The sequence below is a fragment of the Scardinius erythrophthalmus genome (assembly GCF_964197995.2).
Source record: "Scardinius erythrophthalmus genome assembly, chromosome: 24".
NCBI classification, from domain to species: Eukaryota; Metazoa; Chordata; class Actinopteri; order Cypriniformes; family Leuciscidae; genus Scardinius; species Scardinius erythrophthalmus.
The window spans coordinates 12,455,070-12,482,630 of NC_138244.1; the positions used below are offsets into that span (position 1 = coordinate 12,455,070).

The following is a 27,561-nucleotide window of genomic DNA, read 5'->3' on the forward strand; positions in this document are numbered from 1 at the left end:
AAATATTATTTAATTTAAATACATACTTAGCATTTACGTAATTATAATTTCTCTCCATACGTAATCTCACGTAATCTCATTCAGTCTCATTATTCCTTCTCAGATGTTACTTTTTATTATTTCTTTTTATTTTACAATAACAGCCACCAGAACTGCTTATATAATAAGCAAAACCGGTTAACCACGAGAGCATTTGTAATACAAGCCAAAACGCTACATGAAACTTTAAACAAACTAAATGTTAATTAGTCCTTTGATTCATGACTGTAAAGCATAGTGTGGGCAGAAATGTCTCCATGCAACACAAACAAACGTCCATCAATAACAGCTGCGCCGCGATATTCATCCTATGGCCTTGTGAACTACAGTTCAGTTTATTTTGGTGCAAATCATCATATTTGCGCAAGATGCTATCGCTTTGTGGAAACGCTTTTTCCGAGTTTCAACATCTCGATAAGGCGATTGTTTACCCTGTTAATCTAAGTATTGTTCCCTTTCCCAAATTAGCCATGACAAACGAGGGGAGATCATAATGAACTTTAGCTGCTACTGGGAGTGCTGGAGGAACTCAATATCCTTTATTTACTTTGGGCACTGAGTTCCCAGAGGTATTTCAGAGAGGTTTCAAGCATGCAGACCGCTTACTCATTACCTCTGCTGTCTTAAAATACTGTCTGTGACTTATTACATTTTCCCTCTTTCCTTCTAGTCCTTTTACTGTTTAGAAGATACTTTAATATTCATTAGATTATTTGATATAACCCAATGTTGTTGTTTTTATTATTATTATTATTTTAATATTACAATTTATAATGATAATAATAATTATTATTATTATTTATTAACACCAAATTTTGTTTGTAGTAATAACAATAATAATAATTGTTGTGGCTGTCATTATTATTATCACCACCAACAAGATTGGGTGTTGTTAATAAATAATAATGATAATATTGTTATAATAATATTATTATATTAATAATTGTCTTATTATTATTATTATTTAAGAATAAGACACTCAATATTTTTCAATAATAATAACAATAATAATTATTGTATTATTATTACTATTAGTAATTATTAACATCCAATTTTGTTTGTAATAATAATTTTTATATTTATTAAAAACAAAATTGGGCGTTAATAAATAAGACAGTGAAAATGGTGATTATTATTATATTTATATTATATTATAAATAAAAAATGTATTATTATTTAAGAATAACACCCAATCTTGTTTTAAATAATAGCAATAATAATAATAATAATATTAATTATTATTATTATTATTATTTATTAACACCCAATCTTGTTTTTATTGTTAAAAACAAATATAGTTAATAATAATAATAATCATTATTAATAATATAAATTATATTATAATGTATTAATAAAATTAGTATTATTATAATCATTATTATTTAAGAATAATAAAAAAAATTTAATAATAATAATAATAATTGTATTGGTTTTTTTTATACAAAGTTAGATAATACAAATTTTTCAGTATTACAAAGTTAATCATTGAAATAATGGCCACTTTATTTTATGATGATGATGACACTGATGGGGCTTTGGAGGTACAAATGACAAAAAGATGGGGAAGCTTAGTGTTAGATAAAGATGGATGATTCATTATGTTTTGCAATGTGGGACATTAATAGTTCCAATTATAATTATAATACCTTGTCAAAAGGGATATTCCACATGGACAAACACATCAAGCAATAACAGTTTTGAGTTTCATCTCAAGTTTCTCTGAAGTGGTGAATCGGCCAGAGAAATATGCCAATTTGAAGATTCCTCTTCAACGACTGCTTCATTTAACACATGCCGACCTGGCATTGAGAAACACCAGCCACTCGTGCTGAAACTTCCCATCTTCTTTAAGAGGGGTCTAAATCAAGACAGGTTCCTTCACTGTCCACTTCTACATCCTTGAGTGAATTATAGTGGTGTTTGAAGAGCAGTTCCACGTGTGGACAGTAGAAGGTTTCACTGAACAACCTGTCCTCTGTTTTCTCCAGAGATAAGTGAGTTAGAGAGTGAGGAGAGTAACCTCTTGGCCTCTAGGGCTGCAGCTGGAAGAACAGACTCCTGCCACACTGTTCGTCATGAGGGTTGTGTTTGCTTTCTTATGTCAATCCGTTTCAGTGGCAGTAAAAGTTAGGAGAAAACCTCAGTATAGTGGAACTAAGTTCATAACATACGTTGGATTAACAACGAGAGGTCAAAGGTCAGAGGTTACATTATAGGTTTTGGTCATAGCGTTTTAGTTTCTCGGCTCTTTGAAGCAATGGTTCTCAACTGATGGGTTGTGAAAATGAGTCTCTGGTCAGGAAAAATAATGAATACAAATACAAATAATGAAATGTGCTGCGAGTTTAAAGTCGGCATGCATGAAACGGAAGTTGAGATAGTTTTTTCTTTACGATTGTGAAGATTATCCGATTAAAACATGCTTCTTGAACATCTGGCCCACCGAGTTTATGGTCTGGTGGGTTTAGAGAGTCTGAGTCTGAGCTTAACATAGCAAGATTTCAACCAAATATGTGTTGCATCACTGTTTTTCCTATTAAACAGTGGAAACATTTTGAGTTACTCATTTTAATTAAGTATTAAATAATGGGTTCATCATTCTGAATACAAGATTGGAATTCACACCATTTGAGGTTTTAAATAAAGGAATGAATGTGAATCTATAATTGGTGAAAACACACACTCCCACACAGAGTCCAGGAAGGAGCGTATCTCACTCTCATTACTGTACAGGCCTTGAGGAAGTGCAGAGGTATGACTGATGACAGTGCCAGGATACTGGAGAGCTATTGCACAACAAAGAAAAAGAGTGTGCTCTGTGTGTGAGAGCGAGAGAAAGGTGAAGGAGAAAATCTGTACCGTGACTGGTGGAATGCAGCCTCTAGAGAGCCGTACCAGGACCTCAACATCCAGAATATCAGCCACCAGCATTACAGCATCACCCCAGAGGCCTGGATCAGCTGCGGCCTTCAATACACACACACACACACACACACACTTCCACCTACTGCTTCTGTGAACACTGGATGTTAACTCTGACTTTTGGATACACTTTTTCGGTTTACTGGAGCATGCACTAGTTGTTGGGGGAAGGAAACTGATAGTTATTTAATGCTTTTGCATAGATTTAGTTAAGTTAAAGCAGTAAGTTACAAGCATGACAGGTTGTCATAATTATAACATAATTACAGTAGAAATGTTGCCTTGATAACAAACTGAAATAAATTTAAGTTGGAAAATATAGCTAAATAGAAATATTAAAGGATAAAAGCACATAACAAAATGACTAAGAATTTAATTCAAATGAAAACAAAGAAAATTTGAAGCGAATTCAGGAAATTAATAAATACTATAATAGCATAAGTAATACTAAAAAAACACTGAATCTTGGTTCTTACAGTACTGTAACAAAGTGGCTTACTGATTTTAGAAACAGTACTACGATAAACGACACAAACGTTCACTAAATAATCACATTTATTAATAATATTCCAGCAAGTTATTTAGCCAATAGTTCACTAGCCTAACTCACTAGCAACTGTAACATTTGCCAAATTAATTTTAAAACAGAATTTAATCGATGTGTGGTCATAGGTATGAATATAGAGTTATAGCCTAATGATAATATATAAATGTTTCAACTTCAAGACAGTTATTATGATTTAGTACATGGCTTGGTTGAAATCCAATGTAGAATGCGGTCTGTTATTTCTTGATAACAGACCGCTGCGAAGTATAACACACCGTTGCCATGAAAAACAGCGCGTTGCTATGGACGCGGAACGGACTATTTTCTTTAGCGGAAGCAATACAATCGTTTTTAAATCACTAAACTCCTTTTTAAATCAATAATTTGTGTCAAATTATTTATTTATTTTGTAGGTAGCCATGTAATAAGCGGGATAATGTATAGCGAGGCGGTTGTTATAGCGAATAGGCTAACAACCCCTTCAGGCTGATTCAAGACCCTTCCGCTTCGCGTCGGGGTCCAGGGCTGGACTGGGACAGAAAATCGGCCCTGGCATTTTGGCCCAGACTGGCCCACTACATATGATCATAAACACCACCCATCTTTGCACGCCTTTGAATATGTTTTTGTTTAACTCCTGTTCATTAAAACCGCTAATGCCATGTAATGAGTGAGTATAAACGAGTGAAAGTTAACAGATGAAATAAGTACAAAATTGTAATTTATTAATACAGTCGAACTATACTCCACAGTGATGAATCCAAAAAACAAGCTATAAGCTGCATTGACAGTGTTTCTCAAAGGAATTTTGGTAAAACTGTGGTGGGTGGACCTCTAGGGGGGGTTGGGGGCATGGTCCCCCTAAGAAATTTTTTTGCATTTTAAGGTTAAATTCATCAATCTGGTGCAGTTTGAGGGTTCAAAATTAAAAGCTCCAACCCATATTCAGTGTGCAAGTATAACAAAGAAAACAAATCAAACCTCTTTTAATAACAGTGTCTGTCTATATTACACTACTACATAATAATAGTTATAATATTAATCTCATGATAGTAGCCTATATATTGTAAAAAATAATGCACCGAAAAATAAAGAAAACTTTCATAATTAGTTTTGTACTAATTTCTAAACTTGAAAGAGATAAGCACATGATCTTTTATTTTGACGGAAACTGCATCGAGCTTTTATTTTGGCGGAAAACATGGATACAAACGTGTCTCATTAAACTTCTAGTAAATTGCTGTAATTGTCAACTATGCAGATGTGGAAATAATCTGTAACTGGGTTATGGGTTCCTACACTCATAGCCAAAGTGTTTTGAAAGTAGTTCTGCTTACCGCGGACTCTACGTTACACTTTCTCATCTCTCTCTCCTGATCCTCCTCACTATCCTCATCATCAGCCACTGGAGCTGATGAAGGTCCTGCTGCTGCAGAAAACATATATATCTTGACACATTTTACAGCGTCTGCTTGAAGGGCCTGTATCTATTTTTCACGCTATTTCTCTGCACATTCCTTGCGTTTCCTCTCCATCTCTCAGACTATTTTGACAGATACATACACACTTGACACTGCACGCTCGCTCAGAGCCCAGAGGGGGAGGTGTTTAATGATGTGATTGGGCCAGCCCAGTGTCAATCAAGATAACAACCAATGGGCCGCTGATCTACGCGTTTCATGGGCCGGTCTGTCAGTGGAAAAAAAACCTAACGCTTACCTTTTTTTTGACCAATGCATTACACCGGCACTAACCCAGCGCTGTCAATTAAACAAAACAAAACGAATGGGCCGCCGATGTACGAGTTTTATGGGCCGTCAAAAAAAAAAAAAAAAAAAAGTATGAGATGTATCGGCCCAAAAGCACGTCGGCCCACCGGGCATTTGCCCGGTATGCCAGATTACCAGTCCAGCCTTGTCGGGGTCCCATTCAGCCTGTCGGGGTTGTTATTCGCTATAACAACCGCCTCGCTATACATTATCCCTTATATATACTTCCATAAGTCACAAGTTGAGGTGATTTTGAAAACTTGTATATCTTTTTTAGTTTAAGTTAAAAAGACTTTAAAAAAATCCTGTTTTACTATGACATCAAAATGTAACTCATCCAATTAGATTTTAGAGTCTGAGCAACCATTTTAGAATGCTTGTCATGGAAACCACTATTTTAATCAAAATCGCGTTGTGAACTTTCCTAATGCCTGATAAACATATTTTCATTAGAGTAGGTGTTTTATCTCGCATTTGTTGGTTTTCCTTCATTTTCAGAGTGCGCAGACTTTTTTTCCTGATTGTAGTTTTGGTCTACACACTTCAGTTGGATGAATTTTTGAGGCACGGTGAGTCTAGTCATTCTTCAGGAAGCTTTTCATAAAATATGTATTGTGCTGTGCCTCTACTAATATGGCTGATAAGTTCTAGCTCTAGAAACATCGTCAGAAAGAACAAAAGGAGACAGGATGACTTAAAAGAATGAAGAAAGACAGAGACTGGTGATGTTCATCCTAAATGACAAACCATAGTCAGAATTACACCACGGTAAAGCCCTCACATCCTCACCGTCAAGCCACATCTAATCCCATAATGGCCGCCGACCCCCTGATAAACAAGCACATGTGAGGTAGAGGGTCAGGGATCCACCTCGCTCATCTTACCTCTGAGTCTATCCAATAATTTATCACTCCCTCTCTCCCTTATCTTATCCTGTGAATGAACAGGCTTTCTGATCGACCACCGCTCGGGTCATAAAGGTGTCCTGCACGGCCAGCTGGTCTAGTGAAGGGAGCAGCTCCAGGTGTTATCAAGAATCAGATGTAGACCATCTCTTGTGTGACGGCATCTTTCCTCCTGAGCTTGTCGCATTTTGTAGTTTCTAATCGATTGGTATAATTTGTGGATAATGTATTGTACAATAATGTTGAAGTGTTGAGAATTGAACTGAATTTTGATTTACGAGATTTAGCATGCTCACTGTCAACGTTTCTCACTTTTTTCAGGATCCTGTGATGAATAGAAAGGTCAAAAGAACAGCATTTATTTGAAATATGTAATAAAATCTAATAAAATATATAATATAGGCCTTACTTTAAATCACATGCAAGCTTAATCTAACATACACAATTGGAATATTGAGCCCAAAACCTCACTTACATTCGATATTAAATGCGAAGGAGCTTTTATTTATTTTGGAAAATCACAAAAGGTTGTCTTCTATGGGAAAGGTACTGGATGGATGGAATCACTTTAAGCTTTCCAAGAAGGCTTTTTGAATTCTCGCTTTGGGAAAGATGGAGCTAAATTTGAAAAAGACTGCCGTGCATCAACACGTGCTTTATTTTGGAGACATTCTTCAACCGCTGCATGTCTACATCAAACTAACGCTCCTTTTGAGAGTTTTGATGGGCCTGAGATGCCCCTAAAACTTCAAGACTAAAGACTGGAGTCAAACTTTTATCAGCGTTTGGAAGGATCACAGACAAGAGAGTTCAGTGAGAGTGTGAGTTTCTTTCATCTTGTGGTATCAGAGCCAAAAAACAGGCTGCTGATTAGCAGGGTTTTTTTTTTTTTACAGTCATCTGAGGGAAAAATGAAGGTACACACATATAGGGAGAAGGAGAAACTGAGATAAAAACAGAATTGCAGGCTTTGTCTATCATTAGTTTTGACCCCAAACCCATTATGTCCCCTGGCCAACAACTATCAAACACAAGACTGCTAGTCATTGGTCATTTCAAGATGGTGCGGTGCTAAAGTTTCTTTCGCCTGCCCCCATTTGAAGATCTCCATTTCAAGACCAATTATTCTTTCGATTTGAAGTGGCGAGTAAAAACGCACCCAGAGTCCATTGGAAGTGGACTGTGCCGGAGTTACATAAAGCAGCCACCTCGCCTTCAAAGGGCACTCGGACCAAATCTAGGACAAAGATTAAGCGCTGTCTCTGTGAGATATAGCGGGACTTTTCGGCATGAGTAATAGGGTGGAGAAGCTCGCTGATTTACGCAGCACTGGGGGCCAAGCAAATTGTTTGAGATGGAAAAGGCTAGACGGCCACAACTTGGGCTCCAGATAAAGATAAAATATCAGCAGATAGCTGTACATTTTCATGGGGGTTTTAATATAGAGTATGTATGGTTGCAGGGAGGCCTTAGTTGAATGAAACAAAATGTGATTGTAGGTTCTATTTCCAATTTTTGTCTTAGGCTAATCACAATTTTATTGGCAATGTGTCAACAGCTTATAAGGAAACTTTTCAAACGAGACCTTCCCGAATTTCTATGTTGTCTATGAAGCCTGTAGACTGGTTTTTATGTGAAGGAGTCGGGACGTTTTTGCCGGGAAAATCAAAAGGATGTGACGTTTAAGCGCACTACCGAGAGCCTCTCTTCCGTTGACACGTGAAATTATACAATGTTAAGCATAATGTCGATCAAAAGAGCCATTCTGTACTCTAATGTCAATGTGTCACGCAAAAAAAGAAGGTATTAATTCAAACTCTCACATCACATACCAAGATCTAGGCATAACGTTAGACTAGCTACTCTATAATCAAACTATCAACAGTCTAATAGTTAGGCCTACCTCATCTGTCGACATGATGCCCGGTGAATCGCAGTGCTGCTGCAGACACATCCACATCGCTATGATCAGATGCTTTCTTGGTTTTCTCACCGTTGTCATTTATGTTGTGTGTTTATTTTGTTATTGAAAAGCGCGCGTCACATATTTTCATCTAAACGTCGCTCTCAGCAGCGTGGATGGCGTCGAGATGACTGCAAAGGTATTTCCAACTTCTTTTTACTTCTAAACTTAGAACAAGAAAGAACTTCGACGTCATTATATCGGGGCCTTGAATAACATTCAGTCTTTTTTACGTTACACGAGTGCTAGACCTACTTGAGCAGCACGAGCAATAAATTGCTGGCTGCAGTTCACTTAACGGCCACCGGTGTCGCTAAAACCAAGGGTGAAACTGAACCTGTTGTCCCTATAGACAGTATAGAGCTGGTAAGTCCCGCCCATCCGTAAAACCCCAAGTGGACCTCTAGGTTTAAAAATCGTCAATGCAAGTAAATGGGAGAAAATAATTATTTTCTGGTCCCGTTTGAATTGTACCATGAATGTGAACATATGTTGTATGTGAATTTTTTATATTATTTTTTATGTTACGAGTTTGACAGTATATGGTATGATTCTTCGGCTAGCAGTTGTGGAAAAGACATAACGAGAAAGACTACATGTCGCCTATGTGATGTCACCCCATAACACATTTTCCCTCCACTTGTCAAATCACGGTGCTAATGCTGCAATAATCTATGGAGACAGATCGAGATGCCTGTGTGTTTTGTACCCAAATGTCACCATTCAAACCAAATGGGCTGTTCTTCAGATTCCCGTCGAAAGCTGCGAAGAGTTGTAGTCCACAAAGTGCTCTCACACAAAGTCTAACCATATCAAACTCCGCTAAATTGTAGCATTCTTCACACGAAAAATTATATTAAAAATTCACAGACAACATATGTTCACATTCATAAGGGACCAGAAAATAATTATTTTCTCACATTCACTTGCATTGACGATTTTTCAACCTAGAGGTCCAGTGGGGTTAGCGGAAGGGGCGGGACTTACCAGCGCTATAGAGTATGTGAATGTGAATTTTTAATATAATTTTTCGTGTAAAGAATGCTACAATTTAGCGGGTAGAAGTTTGATACGGTTAGACTGTGTGAGAGCACATTGTGGACTACAACTCTTCGCTGCTTTCGACGTGTTTGAAACGTCACCACCACTCGCACACGGACACTAGCTCACGGATCCCGCTAAACATGGCTGTCTTTGGTGCACTTCACCGCCTTCTTTCAGGGAGAGGACAAAATCGTTGAGGTTGGCGAAAACCACGGGTAAGTCAACTTTATGGGGTGACGTCACATAGGCGACATGTAGTCTTTCTTGTTATGTCTTTTCCACAACTGCTAGCCGAAGAATCATACCATATACTGTCAAACTCGTAACATGAAAAATTATATAAAAAATTCACAGACAACATATGTTCACATTCATGGCACAATTCAAACGGGACCAGAAAATAATTATTTTCTCCCATTCACTTGCATTGACGATTTTTCAACCTAGAGGTCCACTTGGGGTTTAACGGATGGGCGGGACTTACCAGCTCTATACTATATATCTGAAGAACTACCACTTACTTTGCTAAAGAAAATATACAGCCAAATTCATTTATTATAAATTACCAGCAGATTTATAAAATAAAGCCCAAAATCAAAATGAGCAAATAATTATTAAGTCATAATTTAAAAAATTCTCTCCATAAAATTTAAAAAAAATGAATTCAGGGCAGAATCAGTGCTTCACATTTCAAGTTGATGCCAAAAGTTTAATTTTTTGTACAAAAAAACAATGACTGTCGATAACAGATATATACGACAAACATACAAATAAAGCTCATTCAAAAAAACCAAAAACAAAATTTCCATCCAAATATGTTTCACATTTCTTTACGTTTCCCATAAACAGAATTTTGCCTAGATTTTTTTTTTTTGGTGTTTTGGCTGAGGATTGAAACTAATATATACAACTTGACCACAATCGCTCAGCCACATAACCAGTGTGACCTACTCATAAATTAACTGGTAAGGTCAAAAAGAGTGTATTTTTATAAACAGCATGGATGAGCACTTCAGTGGAGAGAGTTTTACAATTCCAGATACAACATGTTGAGGACGGATAGTTTGAAGAGTTTAATTTACAACAAACATAATAAATTAGTCTAAACACTACTTAATTAATTGTTAGATACATAATATTTCACATCCCAAACCTCAAAATCTTATTAAAAGACATAAGGTTTCCTCACTGGAAACAGATACTTGTACATTGACACCGCTGTAGTGTTTTATAAGGGCCCGTTGCGAGCTGCCTCTAGGGGGCACTGCACATGCATCACCTGAACTATTATAAAGGAAAACAGACTTTTGCTTTTCCTTAAACAAGCTGCAGTTTATGCTTTGGGACGGGGCCGCACCAGCACCCAGGAGGAGCCACTGCCAATGGGACGCGGCTCAGATGGCCAGCTGCAGCTTCGTCAGATTCCTCTGGTGCATATTGTGGTGCCGGACAAGCTCATCAGACCTGGCAAACTTCTTCTGACAGTTAGGCCATCTGCAGTTGAAGGGTTTCTCACCTGAAAGAGAGAAAAACATACAAACATTAGGATGGAATCGAAGGTAAAAGTAGAGAGCAATAAGGAATAGCAGCATTATTAAATAATATTGAGGTCACCTAATAACACTGGTGTGTTATATTTCTATATTTCTCAAAAAAAGTTATATAAATTTGATATAAAAAAAATAAAATAAAAAAATCATAAATTTAGCTAACAAAATAAAATATTTAAAATATTATTTAAATAATTTACTTATTAAAAGGAGAAAACACCAATTATTTGTTTGTTTGTATGTTTGTTTGCTGGTTGGTTGAAAATTGGTAGGAATTCATCAGTCACTTGTCACTGACATTCATTAAAATTCAATATATTCAGAAATCAATTTTTTCTACAAAGCCTTTAGTTATAGTAATAATTTTGTAAATTGTTGGGCCTGTCCTATTTATGATAATGCTAATAAATTTCAGTCTTATTTTTAGGGCTTTTTTTTTTTTTTTTTACGTTTGCCATGAATGACGCCACACAACCTCTCCATTAATTCAGTGCTAAATTTATGCTTATAACAAATGATTCACGATTGAAAAATCCGTTTCAAGATCGATGATATATTTCAATATAGTTTTTTGTTTCATTTATGTATTATATGTATCCATTATATTTATGCCAAATGTGTTTTATGATCTCAATAGTCACAAATTTATTTTAATATTTTTTTCATCTTTATTAAATGCATAGACGGTTCAAAATTTTGAATTTACATCTGACTATTTAAAGAGGTTGATTTATTTTTCTCTAGAAGAGGAAAACTGACTCAATATTAAAGAACTGGTAACATTTTAAATTAAAAAAAAGTACTGGTAATAAATATTTTGGTTAAATATGGAGACCTTAGGGACAGTGATGTAAAAAAAAAAAAAAATGAGATGGGAGGAAAATTTTTATTTCAATGCTTTTACATTCTCTTGCAAATGTTTTGTGTTCCCTCAAGAAACTTTGCGTTTACTTGAAAAATGTTTGAGCTCATCCGAGCATCTTTGCATTCGCTCGCAAACCTTTTGAGTTCTTTGCGAGTGAATGCAAAGTTTCTCAGAGGAACTCAGAGGTTTCTCTGGGGAATTCAAAGCTTTTATGAGAGAATGCAAAAGCACTGAAATATTTTTTTCCCCCATCCCATATTTGTTCCACCACCATGTCCCTTTAGACGCTCCGTAGTCTATCCGTAGTTAAGAACCACTACAATTTAGTTAAAGATATTTTAGCATTCGCTTTTGAATACAAACTGATAACATAATGCTAAATAAAGGTGACCTCTAAAACTTCAACTATTCAAAGAGTGGAAAGAGAGGAGCAAATCATGAAAAAATGAAAAGGTTTACGCACTTGTTTTACCTGTATGTGTCCGGGTGTGGGTCTTAAGGTGGTCTGACCGTGAGAACTTTCTCTGACAGGTTTCGCACTGGAATGGCTTAACGCCTACACACACACAGGAACATACAAGTGTGGTCACACTCACACACACAAGGAGAGAACGGGTACAGACTACAGTAGAGAGACCATGCCAAAATGTGTCAGAGAGAAAAAATCCTCTTGTATTAAGTATGTGAGATCAATGTCCAAAGAGAGTCCGGCCAGATAGCAATACATCAGCAAACACTTGTGCTAAATGTTAACTCATAAAACTAATGTTTTCACACACTTGGAACGCGAGCGAAAATGTAAACATTTAGCCGACCTTAAGTCAACAACTGCAGACTGTGTTATCACACCTTTTTGTACAAGATATGAGGAATTAGCATCATTAGCATGATTCTACTTGCATGGCAGTGTTTCTATTGGTGAATTCGCATGCTAGTATACTACTCTAATTTTACCATATCTTTCTGTGGCAGAACTAGAAAGAGTAGTATGCTAGTATGCGGTTCCAAATTCAGCATGTGAGTTTGGGGATTGTGGGAAATCCAAAAATCAATAAATCTACGTAACAAGTATTCATGTGATAAACTATACTTCTTTTTCACAAGAGGGCTTAGATCTGAAGCTCTAATCGTTTGTGTCCCTTACTGAAGAGTTTCACATGCTACAAGGAAATACCAGAGGGAAAACAGCAACAGGAAGACAGAAATAATAAGGGACAGAGAGGCGCAAACCTGTGTGTCTTCTCTGGTGTCGTTTTAGCTGGTCTGATCTGGAGAACCTGCGACCACAGTCTGTGAAGTCACACTGATAGGGTTTCTCCCCTATGAGTTTAATACAACCAAACATGTTAATGATAACCTTAGCATTTGTGCTAATGGTATTTAAAAACATTTGTGGGTTGTCTTACCTGTGTGTTTACGACTGTGCATCTGTAAGTGAGAAAGTTTAAAGTATCTTTTGTTACAGCCCGGGTAGGCGCACATGAACGGCCTTTTTTCGTTGGTCTCAGATGAACGCACAATGGCGGGTGTAATGCCAGGTACTCTCCGCACATCCTGTGAGAAAGTCGACAACATTCAATTCGGGCTACAGCGAACGCTGCGCACCAAACAAGACATCCAAACCCACTGCCCATGCGGAAAACCGCTAATGATTAGCATGCCCAATCGGTTCATTACTGCAGAATTAGCTGTGAAATGATTATTCAGATTTACCCATGCTACTGATATGAGCTCTAACTGTGAACGGTTAGTCACGGACGTTAGGCAGACCTTATTTCACTGCTTCACTCCCCCTGTTCCTCCCGTTTCCCTCATTTGCCCACTGCTAAAGCCCATCTGCTCTTAATTAACTAGTGCTTAGCATAATGGCGTTTCCGCACGCTGGCATGGTAATGAATGAGTGTTAAGTGTTATTGATAAGTAAATTACTAAAACTGTTCTACTGCTGTAGTGCCAGACTTATATATTGACCCCACGGGGATGATAACACAGCAGGCTAGGCAATACACCCCAGCGGGCTAGCATGCTACGTCTGATTTGTATGTGACAGTTTAGTTCAGATTAGCTGTTCTAAATGATCAATTTTAACTAATGTATTGTATACATTTGCATACATCTATCTATCTGTCTGTCACTTTTCTATCTATCTATCTATCTATCTATCTATCTATCTATCTATCTATCTATCTATCTATCTATCTATCTATCTATCTATCTATCTATCTATCTATCTATCTATCTTTATCCTATCTATCTATCTATCAATCTATCTATCTATCCATCTGACATTTATCTATCTATCTATCTATCTTTATCTTATCTATCTATCCATCCATCCATCCATCCATCCATCCATGCATACATCTATCTATCTGTCTGTCACTTTTCTATCTATCTATCTATCTATCTATCTATCTATCTATCTATCTATCTATCTATCTATCTATCTATCTATCTATCTATCTATCTATCTTTATCCTATCTATCTATCTATCAATCTATCTATCTATCCATCTGACATTTATCTATCTATCTATCTATCTATCTATCTATCTATCTATCTTTATCTTATCCATCCATCCATCCATCCATCCATCCATCCATCCATCCATCCATCCATCCATCCATCCATCCACCTGTCTGTCATCTATCTATCTATCTATCTATCTATCTATCTATCTATCTATCTATCTATCTATCTATCTATCTATCTATCTATCTATCTATCTATCTATCTATCTATCTATCTATCTATCTATCTATCTATCTATCTATCTTTATCCTATCTATCTTTATCCTATCTATCTATCTATCAATCTATCTATCTATCCATCTGACATTTATCTATCTATCTATCTATCTTTATCTTATCCATCCATCCATCCATCCATCCATCCACCTGTCTGTCATCCATCTATCTATCTATCTATCTATCTATCTATCTATCTATCTATCTATCTATCTATCTACCTCCCCCCCCCCCCAGCTGAAAAATTGGCCATCACGCATTTATACAATAAGAAAAGAAAGAGTAAACAGAGAAGTGGAGAAAGGCATCCCATTCTGAACGAGAGCAGCTCTGGAGTATCTCTTCTTTTACTGCTTTAAGGCCGCTGACAGACATTAATTAAGAGCTAATGATTTATATGCATGAGCAGCAGGCAACTGGAAACTGCAGCTTTACGGCTAATGGACTTTTTAAAGTGATTCCTCTTCGCTTTTCATCCTCAAATGCCTTTCAAATCTCTCAGCTATTTTGGCAGGGGCCTGCTTCCTCTCGCATAGCCTTCTCATTGCGTCAGATGGTTCTCTTCAGCACCTTCTTTTTAAATTACATTTGTCTCTTTTTTTATTAGTTATTTAAGGCACTGTATTACACTTCTAAATCTTTTCTTTTTCTTTTTGAGTTATTCATTTCAGCAAGTTGTATAATCAACCTTTTGATTAAGGGTTGAGTATGCAAGTCCCTGTGTGTCTTTGTACGCCTTGGCCTGACCTTGGCCCATTGTGAGCACATCCCAAGAGCACAAAGAATCTTAGTGTGTCCTGGGAGTGAACTCAAGTGTGCCGTGAGTTAGAGATACTGACCTGAAGGCCTCTGAAGACACCGTGGGTGTGGATGCGGTACTGCGTGCTGCAGCTGTAGACCATGGGTGTGCTGGGGTCGCTCTCATACCCTCCTGCATGACTGTTTGTGTTCAGAGGGGAGAATATTTCGTTATTGTGATCAGGTGGAATAAAGTGAGCTTTTTCAGAGAACTGGAAATGCAAACTGATTGCTACAAGTATAAATAATGTGATAAGTTTGGGATCAGTGAGATTAAAAAATAAGCGACAGTTTTTATCATTTTACAAAAGATTTCTTTTTCAAATAAATGCTTTTTTAAAACTTTCTTTTATCAAAAAATCCCCCAAAAAAAGAATGCATCACATTTCCACTAAAATATAAAGCAACACACCTGTTGTCAACATTGATAATAATAAGAAATCTTTCTTATTATTTTCAGCATATTAGAATGATTTCTAAATTTATTTGAACTGAAATACTATTTCATTTCAACTCTTTTTACTGTATTATTTATCAAATAAATGTAACCTAGGTGAGCATAAGAGATTTCTTTTAAACGTTAAAAAAATCTTTAAATCTTAAAAAAAAAAACATTTTTGTAAATACATGGAAAACAAGTCATAGTATCAGCTATTTTTACTAAAAAAATAAGACAAAATACTGATTAAAGTAGTGTGGAGATCTGTTATTTGTTGAGGAAAAACATTTAATTTGTGTCTGTATCTGTTTGTCTTAAACTTTATAGTCAATTGCAATAACCAGAATATCACTAAGACATGCTTTTTGATGCATGTAAAAATGTCAAAAACTGCTCCAAGCTATAGCAACTCACAAAATGTAATTCTACCTCATAACTTTCCTACTTATGTACGACAGCAGATAAAGTCCTTCCTAAATCTCTCTATGCATTATTTCACAAAGTTTGGATGACATATAGAGGGCATTGCTAGCCATAAAATACACAGATTCATGTCTTTGTAACTCATCCTGACATTGGGGCAAATTGCTCCCTGTTTCAAAGAGCAATATTTTTGCCCTAAACATTTGAGGTAGGGCCAGTCAGAGAGATGAATGGGGAATGTATGGTCTTGCTCACTGTTGAACTTCTGCCTGAACCTCAGCGGTATGCCTTTTTACGTCGCGCTGTAAATACATGTTTCTCAAGACAATTCTGCACCATGTTTCCCCTTTGGAGAAAAGACCACACATTATGTTACTGCGAAAATCTTTGAACAAAATTTCACGAATTTTGTGTAACAGTTCATGAGGTATAAAGTTCTCTTTGTCTCTATGCAAGACCAGCCAGACAGAAAGACAGTCCAAAACAGCATCCTGCAGTAAATCTTCTCACAGTTCATTCATTCGCCCAAGCCGAACCACCTTGGTCTTGCGGCAGACATGGGATTTGGAGGAATGCCAAGAGCTTTAGATTGTTGGATGTATATAGGAATGATTAAGTTTGGATTGAGGAGCCACAGCAACGCTTCCATGGCAGCCCCCTTGGGATCGATCAGCGTGTCTGATTTTCCCTCAACCGAAACCAGCACCGTCCTTCTCATTTATCAGCACATGAATCATTCCGTCACCCAGGGCTCCACTGACTCTTTCAGAGAGGCTGGAGAGAGGTCACAGCCTCCTCCCCGCCTGGCCGAACGTGACTGCGGATTCTCGCTTGGGTCCCAGGGGGAGTAGAGGCTGTCCCATTGTGCACTGATGCACTTCCACCTCCCCCCTGCGCGGCTCCCTTCCTCCCGGCGGGCCGACGCTCGGCCTGGTCAAGGCTGAGGTGCCACTGGCAGAAATATATGGCAGGATATCATTCTCTAGCCAGACAAAACAGAGGCTAATTCTGTATGTGCACACTCTACTCTCTGGCACAAACAGAAAGATGAGAAGAAAGTTGCGGGGAAACGATTTTTGCTTGGGGGGAATCAGACTACACTGGTTGCGCTTTATGTTTTTAAACACACTACTAAAATATTACTAAAAAACGCATACTTGATCTCAAAGTTAGGTATAAGCTGTATGTGTTTGATTCACTAAAAAGAATCAGAAGTAATTTGTTCAGTCAGACTGCACTAGTATGTTTGTGAGCTGGCTCATAAGAGTCATCCATTTAGGAATCAAGACTACACTGGTTGCGCTGTCAGTTTTTGATTCACTAAAAAGAACCGACTCATTAGAGTCATTCGTATTGTAATTTGAGTACATGAAAGAGGAAGTTTTTACTTGTAGGCTACATGCAATATCCAATCTGGCCCAATCTTCACGTTTCTTAAAAGTCATGGCCTGAAGATATCTACATCCCAATATTTTGTTATAGTCATAGCACCACATACTGGCAACAGGAAGTGACATGTTTTACACTGCAATGCACTCCTAACATTTAAAACAATATTAAAATATGATATCAAATGTTAAACATGCTAGCAACATGCTACAAACATGTTAAACCCAAGTGGGCCGCACAAGTCCTGAAAAGTGAAGCCAAAGCATTTCGATCACCCCCTGGTGGCTCGCTGCAGTATAGGTCATAAACCACGCCCTCTCCATGTAATCGAATGGGACGCGAGCAAATCAAATTACACTTCAAATATAGGATGTCTTTTTCTTCACGTAGACATTTTTTCAATAGGTTTGAGTCTGCGGGAATAGGAGTATGGACAGAACCTTGATACCGCGGCTCAACCTCAGTATCACTACTGCGCAAACTCTGGCTCTGAACGACGTAATGGAAAATGGCTGTTACTGGGATATTTTGGCTTCATTTTTCTACAGTGGAAGGAAACAGAGACGCGCTGTCCATGCTAGCAACACTTAGCTAGGGTTAAAGCAAATTATTAATGCCATGAAACAGGAAGTTGTAACTCAATGTCTAATCTGCCCCAAACATTGTCATAAAAGTCCTGGCCTGAAGACATCTACATGCAACATTTAGTTATAGACATAGCGCCACCAGCTGGTAGCAGGAACTGTGGCACATATCAACGACTTTGATATAGTCCTCCTATATTTACCCATTTAAATACATATTGCCCACCGTTCACTGTTTTCTTAAGGCCACCGGGTGGCGTTGGCACCAGTGCGAGGGCCCATTCATCACTGCTTGAAGCTTTAATTTGTATCGGACTACATTGATCATGCTTTCTGTTTCGCGTTGTTGATTCAGTTAAATAAGTAGCGCAGGAAACTCTATCACAACATTTTAGAACAGTTTTCAGTAAGAAAGCCTAATGAATGCTCTGGCCAGTGTTCAACTATTTGCAATGAATTTAAAATGGCTTTTCTGACATCCATGGCAATGTTCCATAGAAGAAACAGAACCCAAACCGATGTGGTTTGCACACATAATTCAACTTGCATTCAGACCTATTATCATATTAAGCACCAGCTCAAACGAAGCCTATTATAAGTCCTTCTCTTCTCTAAGCTGAAGCAAATGTGTGCTTATCCGAATCACAGAAGAATTTCCTACATGACAGGAGCGGGTCGCGTCGACCTACCTCTTTATAGTGGATGCCAAAGGGTTGACAGGATTCCACCCCATGCACTCCAACTGTGACGCCATTTGATATAAATTATCGCTGCTGGGATTGAAAACAACAGAAACACTATTTAAGAAAATATGCATGTACAGTATTTTCCTTTACAACAAGCACACTTAATATTAAAAACCAGCAACCACTGTCACATGTAAAGAATGTGTGGATGAAAAATAGCCTTTTTGACAAAGGCATCCTGGGTAACAGCGAATGAATGTGTCATATGCGCAGAAAAAAAAAGGAGTTTACCCACACCACCGGGGTGATCAGTTAATCAGGTCATCCCTCTGACCAAAAACCTGCCATACGTTATTAAAAGCCTGTCCGTAGAACCATTAGTTACCCTGCCAGGTGCTCACCCGAACACATAGTTTGAATTTATCTACAGCAACTCTGACATCATAGTGTTTCATCATAGACAGGCAACAGAATACGACGGTATGAACTGGTACCTGGTACTGTGCTTGCTTCACTGTTGAAGGAACATAACAGTATTTCAGCATCAAGAGATTGTTTTGAGAAAATACAATTATGCCATATGGCCCTTTTACATGCATGTTAAAAATGTTTCAGGACTATTCCAGTAATGATAACATATTCAGCACGTTAAATTCAATTACCAACAGCATTTATGGCAATTTAGCATTACATTGAGGTAAATGGAGCCAAACGTGAATGTTAAAATCCTCACTGTTTCAAAAGTATAGCCACATGACATACAGTAAACAAAATGCAATAACATGATTTTAGAGCAAAAATTGCTTACTAATCTATTCTGTGTGAAGTTATATCAGATTTTACAATTCATTTCCATGACAAGGTAATGCCTAAAACCATAAACTTAAAATGACTATAACTATAACAGCTTTTGCAGTTTAAGTAGATAATGCACAGGTTTTAACAGAAGAATTGATGTCACACTGTAAAAAAAAATGCCTTAAATTTTTAAGTACAATCAACTACGCTGTTTAAGTCATTTCAACTTAAATTACATTAAACTGACTTGTTTAAAAAATAGTTGAATCTTGTATAACTTAGAAAAGAAGTTGGAATTGCTTAACTTATTTTGATGAGTTAAAGCAATGTAAAAACATATGTTGTCATAACTTATGATCATATAATTGTTTAAAGTGCAGTGGTTTTAGTGCGCAAAAAAACGCTTACTCATCTTTTCTGTGTGTAAAGTAATATCCAATTTTACAATTCAATGACATGACAACATAATGCCTAACCTTAAAACGACTGTAAATATTATGATTTATACAGCTTTGCAGCTCAAATAACTTTTTTTAAACATAAGCTGGAAAATTGCTTTAAACGGAGTCAAATCCACGGAAAAAAACTAATAGTTTGGTCAGATATAACAGTGGTCTGGTAGACTCCCTGTACAACATGGTCTGGATCTTTGTTTTTCATTTTTGACGCACCAGACGCAGATGCAGGAAGCCTGTAGATTGTGAATAGTTTACACTACATCTGCCTTTGAGATTAACAACAACCTAATTTAACTTTGAAAATCTGGACATGTTTTTATTCCAGTCACCTAGTGCTACCTAAAAAAAAAAAAAATTTTAACCTGGAGGCCTGTGTAAATACAGGGCTGTAGGTACCAGGCATTTGATTTGAAAAGCGGCACAGCATTTTGATTTGAGGATTCACAGCCGCCTCGCTGCCTGTTTATTACAACATAGAGAAGCGGGAACTGGAAAATGCAGTTTGACCTGAGTCAGAGTCCTCTTATCATCCCAATTCTGTTATTTTGAATCTTTATGTTCCCTCTGCGCTGGAAAAACAACATGGCGAAAGCATCCGAGGAATGTGAGATGATTTTGGGGTTGTAGTACTCGTACTGTTAGACAAAGTTGCGAATGGAACTCCACCGAGAACAGTTAACCACTTATCAGAATGAAAGAATTCAGAGCTGGTCTGAAAGTGCAAACGGGTGGTGGATTAAAGCGTTTGTCTTGGCGTAGTACACACTGCTGTTCAGCACTTGACCTTTATTAAGCATGTTTGACAGAACCCAGCTTTGATTTGGCAATATTCTGTCAAATGAAATTACACCATTTTGCATTTTTAACCCCTGACACTTGTAATTTGGGATTTGTTTAGTGCTCAATTTCCTCGTATTTTTCAGAAATGTTTTTGTTTGCCTAACATTGGATTACACAACCATTCAAAAGTTTGAGGTTAGTAAGATTAATATTTTATTTTTTATAGAAATGAATACTTTTATTCAGTAAGGATGCATTAAATCATTGAATTTAATGAATCTTGAAAAAAAAATGTATCACGGTTTCCACAAAAATATTAGGCAGCAATTTTTTCTTGAGCAGCAAATCAGCATTAGAAAGATTTCTGAAAGATCATGTGACACTGAAGACTGAAAATTCAGTGAATTTCACAGAAATTTTACTTTATTTTGACCATGGTGAGCATAAGAGACTTCTTTAAAAACATTTTAAAAATCTTACCGACCCCAAACTTTTGAACCGTAGTGTATTTTGATAATGCACATTAAAAAAAATCCCAGCAGAAACTTTATTTGAACATCCTGTACGAACAAGTTTTCCTCCTTTTCCTCCTCTTGTTACTTAATTTCCCCGCTTCCTCTACGTGCTCAGTGGCAGCGTGACTTTTTGGAGCCGCCATAACACATTTTGAAGCGTCTCGGATTGTTGCGCGGGCCTGGTTATTGAACAGAACTGGATTTGAACTTCCTGCGCCCAGAGTGTCCTGACAACTATCAGCTGGACTGTCTGTAGCCTGTCTGGATATTTCCCCTATCTTTTAAGATATATATTAAATTGCATGACGTCTGTTTTTCAGTTAAAGCAGCATTTCAGAAACATCTGAAGCGCAATGATGTACATGTCTTGCAGACAGAGAGAAAGGAGTCAAACATGTGTGAGGAACATGTTTCAGAAGACCTTGAGATGTTATTTGTGTGATGGACAGCCCTACCTGTTGTACGGGTTCCTCAGGAGCAGAGCCTGACTTCCTGTACAGCTGTCAGAAGGAGTGTGACAACCGTACACTGGAGGAGGGACAGGATACTGCTGGTCACCTGAAATGCAACACACATATTAATGAGAAGCCTTTGATAGCATTTGAAACTTTGTATTGGCCATACACACACACAAATGTTGTGTTTTCAGGTTTTATTGGAACTTTCCATAGACATAATGATTTTTATACTGTACAAACTGTATATTCTATCCCTTTGCACTAAACCTACCCATCACAGAAAACTTTTTGCACTTTTACATTTTCAAAAAACATCACCTCGTATGATTTATAAGCTGTTTTCCTCATGGGGATCAAAAAATGTCCAAACATAATTTGGATATTGCGCTATCTTTGTGGGGACATTTTGTCTCCATAATGTAGGGTTTACCATAACACACACACACACATCATGTTGTATGTATCTATTATATTATTATTATTATTATTATTATTATTTACTGTACTAAATAATATCAATATGATCTATTTTATATTAAAAGAGGCATTAATATAAACATTATATAAATACTATAAAAAATAATTATAAAATATTATACAAATACTTAAATACATTTTTTTTATATTCATCTTTTGTGTGTATTAACAGTCTTTGTAAAAAAAAAAAAGTTGTACAGAACATTGGGACAATTGTACAATGTATTACTTATAAATAAACATGACGTGATAAGTTAACTTTTTTCCTTAACGACAACTTTTCTATTTTTTCTCCTCTATCACACCTTGGATAACAACATTGTGTTTGATCTTTAATACATTTTATTTTGAATAATTCCCTCTATAATTAAATTAACGAGAATGAACATTTGCGCGCTTTGTTTTTCTTGAGTCCCCCATGGAAAATAACCATGCCTGGATGCTAAGAGTATCATAACTTTGCAGTTCCAGCTAAACGCATGATCGAGCATGTGTGGTGTAGTCCGGCTTACAAAGGGAATATGAGCGTGAGGGAGGGTTATGGAGACGCAGCCGACTACACTTCGCAGTTATGAAAACAACAGGCTGAGTCTCTTTGAAGCCATAAAGCACGCAGACCCCTCGCTCTCCGTTTCCAGTGCAAATGAGGAATCGCTGCTTTGGCTCATCCGGCCCTCATATTGTGAATGCGTCCCATGGTGGTTCTAAACATTCCGAAAGGGATCTTACATCGCAGAGTCTTCTGGTCACTAGCACCGAGACCTCAGGGAGAATTTACTGCGGCACAGTGAACACCAAATCGTCCGGTTAGCTGTTTGCTGATTTTAAACATTATGACGTGCATAAGAGCAGAGAGGACTATGGGGAGAAAGAAGAGTTTGAGCTGATTTACTGTTCAGCGATGGGACGTTTTGTGCAACTTGCCCCCTGAATGACATTACAGAAACTGCTATTTAAGTTCAAAGAGCAAACACGCAGAAAGTGTTTGGAGATTAGAGTCTCCTCCATTAAATGCATTTATACAAACACAATAAAATGTAATTTAGTGTGTTTGTGCTTACCCATGTTGCTTTGCTGCGTGATGGGGTCCTCGTGTTTAAAGGAATGGTTGGGAAACTGCGAGGTGTGGTGGGAAGGTGTGTGTCCGTAGTTTGTGCCTCCATCAAAAGCAACTGTGCCGTAACCTGGGACAGATAATATAAACGAAGTCAATAATGTTTTAAACATTTTTTACATATATTTGAAATATAGATCTTCTGTTCTAGAATTGTCTAATTATTCCATAAAGTTTTCTGTTGCAGAGAAAAATAAAAAAGTATGACAGCCTGGCCAAAAATTATGTCTGCACAATTTGGCATGTTTCATTGCATTATCACAAATAAAACAATTGACTCCAAGTATAACAACACAATATACTTACAACATTTTTTATAATATTTGAATAAAGGGTGAAGACGTCAGTTGTGGCCACGACTATAGGTCTTATACCATTTATCTTTTAGTAATTTTAGAATTGCTTAATTATTCCATAAACTTCAAACTTTTGCATTTCAGATGCAAATATGTATACTATATATGTGCCAGAAATAAAAACAACATCAGCAAATATCTATTAGCTGTTATTAAACAGAAACACACAGCTACTCTCCAGATAATAGGAATATTCTTCTTTGGATCCTAATCATCCCTCCATTGCCCAGCGGGGGTGAGCGGACAAGCTGTGCGAGGAAAACAAACGCTGGCAGGACGGTGTAGCCGAGAGCCGACACCAGGTTTAGGGGGTGAATCATGCCTCGGTCTAACCCCAGGTCAGACGTAACATCGTAAATCATGGTCTCCCACCACCATCTTCATTAATTACAAGCCAACCACTTTCACCTCAGAGAGAGAAAAACTCATTAAAGATGACCATTTCTCTTCCACCCTACCAGGTCTCAGCAAGAGCTTTAACCTGGGAGTCAGTGAAGTGCTGGTCACTGGCTCTAAGTGTGGCCTGATACTGTGAAGAGTGGCAGCACCCACAATTAATTGTAAACTTTAGATTTCCAAAATGCATTTTAGAACTATAAACTATCAGATGTCTTAGGGAGTGTTAGTGTTTTAAATAAATTCTTCTATGTCTGGGGTAACTCAAGCACCCGAAACAAGATCCATGTCTGAAGTTATTTATTATTAGTGATTATCTTATTGTATTATTGAGGGCAAAATCTGCTCATCATTTGCACAGTCAAAAAAAAAAGAAAGTTGCTGCCTTAAATTTTTAAGTACAATCAACTTGGATGTTTAAGTCATTTCAACTTAAATTACATTAAACTGACTTAAAAAAATGAGTTAAGTCTTGAATAACTTATATAAAAGGTTGAAAATGTTAAAAGCAATGTACAGTCAAACCAAACATTATTCAGACACCTTGATATCCTCACTTACATAAATTAACTATAGTGTCCTGCACCCACTTGTAAAATATATATATAAAAAATTATATCTGGTGTCTGAATAATTTTGGCTTTGACTGTAAAAACGTATGTTGTAACTTATTGATTATATAATTTACAGTGTATATGTTCACATACATTTTTCCATAAAAATATATTTTATATTTATTTTCAAAATATGTAGATATAACGTGGAATTTATACAAAATCGTACCAACATGGATTAAAGTTGTTACTGCAAAATATCAAGTCATTTTGTAAGACATTCATTGACAAATGAGAGAAGGAGAAAATGTATTTATGTAGTCATGAAATACATAGAAAATATCAAATTATTAACCAATAACTCAGGTGTCCGAGTGACACATCATCAGAAAGGATCAAATATTTCTTGTACATTTTTCTTTGTATAATTTATAACTTCAAAACACGTTTTGGAAAATCATTGGATGTTCTTTTTTAAAAGTCTGTTAATTATTACAGTATCCAATAATATAGTTATCGAATGATACTTGTTTTCAAATAGACATTTATTCATGGTATATTTGTCTACATGTATTTACTTTATGAAATCTCATTTAACAAATTGTTTCTTTTCATTTGGCTTAACTGAAATCAGTTTCACTTTATTATAATCTTTCAGTTTTTGAAATATTATTAGCAGGTGCAGTTTTTCGTCTTTGTTTTCATGCAATTAGTCATCATGAAAAGGTAGAAAAAATATTTTTCTTGTCTAACTGCAAAATCTTTATTATCCCATAAGTTGAAACCCCCAAGCCAATAACCTAAAGTCCATTATACACTGACACAGCAATGACCCAACATGCATTAAACGCCTGTGTGATGAGGTGTTTGGAGCATATCTGTAAAATAACTGGGAACTGTTTTGCCAAATACAGGAGCATTGAGATACATAATTACTCAAGGCAGACAAATATGTGTGAGGTGATGGCCCTGGTGATGGATAAATCACAGATTGCATTTACTCACTTACTACATTACTGTTAAAACAAGCTCACATCCTGACACACTACACTCTCTTCAAAAGTTGTCCTATAAAATAGTAATGTAAATTGCGCTAATTCCTCGCATTAAAAAGCTCAAGTTTTGTAAAATATACTGTCAATAAAAAATATTTGGTTTAGTTGTCACTGAAGTTCTCCTTAATTAAAATTACATTTTCAGAAAGCATTGTTTTTAATACAATGCTCCCCCCCCCCCCAAGCGTTACTATGTAATTTAATTAATGTATTAAGCAGACATATTTAAACTGAATGACTGAAATTAAACTGAAGTTAAAATAAGCATGTTACAGGCCCCATGCCAATAAATTTGGTGCTTCTTGTCCCTAATAATTAATGGGTTTACACTTATTGACTTTTAGGCCAACTGTTGAGTAATGTAAATGGTCCGAATTCAAAATGTTACGAAACTGAGAGGAATGACATACAAGATCCCAACTAAAAAAAAAGTACTTTTGTTTTTCAATCTTTACTAAAAGACAATTAAATGTGTGTTAAGCAGACAACATTTAAACTAAATGACTGAAATACAATTTAAACTAAAATAGGCAAAGTTATAGGCCCCGTTCCAGTAAAATGTGATGATTCGTGCCCTTAATAATTAATAGAAATGTTTATATCTATTGACAAATTATGGCTTAACTCATTCAAACAGTTCGGGAACAATGACACAAAGGACCCAGAACCGAATTACAGTGACATTAAAGGAGTTTCTCACCCTGATTCCTGGAGCTGGGCTGGCTGTCCATGCAGTTGGACAGGTAAGGGCTATTGCTGAACATCCTGGGCTGGGTGGATGGGGGCTGGCTGGCTGTAGGAGCCCCGAAGGCCCCGTACCTGCAGGCCCCAGTGCCAGTGAACTGTCCAGAGAAGTGCACGGTGAAGGCGCTCAGCCCACAGTGAGGGTCTTCGTGAGGGTCGGTCGTGCCCCAGCTGGGCTCCTGCTTGATGAAGGAGTGCGGGGCCAGCGAGCTGTAGGATGCGCCGGTGTGAAAGTCCAGCATAGGAGCCCACTGCGGGGTGCTGCTCACGGGCAGGGCACAGTTACCGTTCCCCCCTGGCAGAGCGGGCACGGGAGGGAGAAGAGCGTTGAGGTCACGTACATCGGAACCCATTTTCGGGTACTTGAAACACCTGAACGGCCCAGCTGAGAGATGAGGTCCAACGAGGATCTGGTTTGAGTTCGATTTGGTGCTAAAATCCAAAGTCAAGGTGTCATCGCTAAGTCAAGTTGGGTCAGGGCCAGTAAAAAGGGCTCTTCGTTAAAAGCGGCGATGTCGTTTTCAACCAGAATAGTCCATTACACAATGGGAGAAGAGAAAACGGGGGCTCGGTTGGGAGGTCCCAGCAGGGGCAAGTTCTCGCAGGCTCTGTGAATGGAGTGAGGAGAGCAGAAGAGAGGTTCCTCCTTTCTTGCGTGTCTGTTTTCTTTGGAGGCCTAGGAGCTCACATACAGAGCCAGTCTGAGGAGTCGGGAGGAGGAGGAGGAGGAGCCAGAGCTAGTGGGGAAAGATGAGTGTAACACTTCATTCATTTACTTCTCCCTGTACAATACTCCTCCCATACTCATACAGCATGCAGGGAGTCTCAATAAACTGTGTGTGTGTGTGTTTGTGTGTTGTGGGAGTCGGCTGGATACATAACAATGATTCAGAGACTGGCTTTTTATGAGTTTTGAAACACATTTTAGCAGAGACTATAAAACTGTTAAATGCACTTCAGACTTTGGCTGCGCAGGTACAGTAATATCTTGAAGTGATATACAAATCTGAAGGACATTTAAGAGGTGGAAATTAATTTTAAATCTATGTTGAATTGCATTCAGAATTTGAATTGGTTTGTGAAGGGACAGGCCTGTCGTTCTAATCATTGTTCTAACGCTTCGGTTAAATAGTCTTTCATTTTGTCTCAAGACTACATTTTGAGGCGCTGACCTTACAGCATCA

The 27,561-nt window shown here is 37.3% G+C and overlaps 1 protein-coding gene across 6 annotated transcripts; it reads right to left on the bottom strand.

The window, feature by feature from the left end:
• Window positions 1-9,871: 9,871 nt before the first annotated feature.
• wt1a (WT1 transcription factor a) lies at window positions 9,872-27,173 on the bottom strand. 6 transcript variants are annotated; one of them, XM_081356417.1, is made up of 9 exons: window positions 26,334-27,173; window positions 23,220-23,342; window positions 21,679-21,781; window positions 18,676-18,759; window positions 15,193-15,292; window positions 13,011-13,158; window positions 12,835-12,924; window positions 12,077-12,160; window positions 9,872-10,705 (listed from the first exon to the last, which is right to left on the bottom strand). In XM_081356417.1, the coding sequence occupies exons 1-9, from the start codon at window positions 26,728-26,730 to the stop codon at window positions 10,584-10,586; spliced, it is 1,251 nt and encodes a 416-aa protein (XP_081212543.1). In that variant the 5' UTR covers window positions 26,731-27,173; the 3' UTR covers window positions 9,872-10,583. The 6 variants fall into 6 exon arrangements, with proteins under 6 accessions (XP_081212543.1, XP_081212541.1, XP_081212542.1 ...); XM_081356415.1 differs by having other exon boundaries at window positions 12,068-12,160; XM_081356416.1 differs by having other exon boundaries at window positions 12,068-12,160; window positions 18,676-18,756; window positions 26,334-27,159.
• Between the last annotated feature and the right edge of the window lie 388 nt (window positions 27,174-27,561).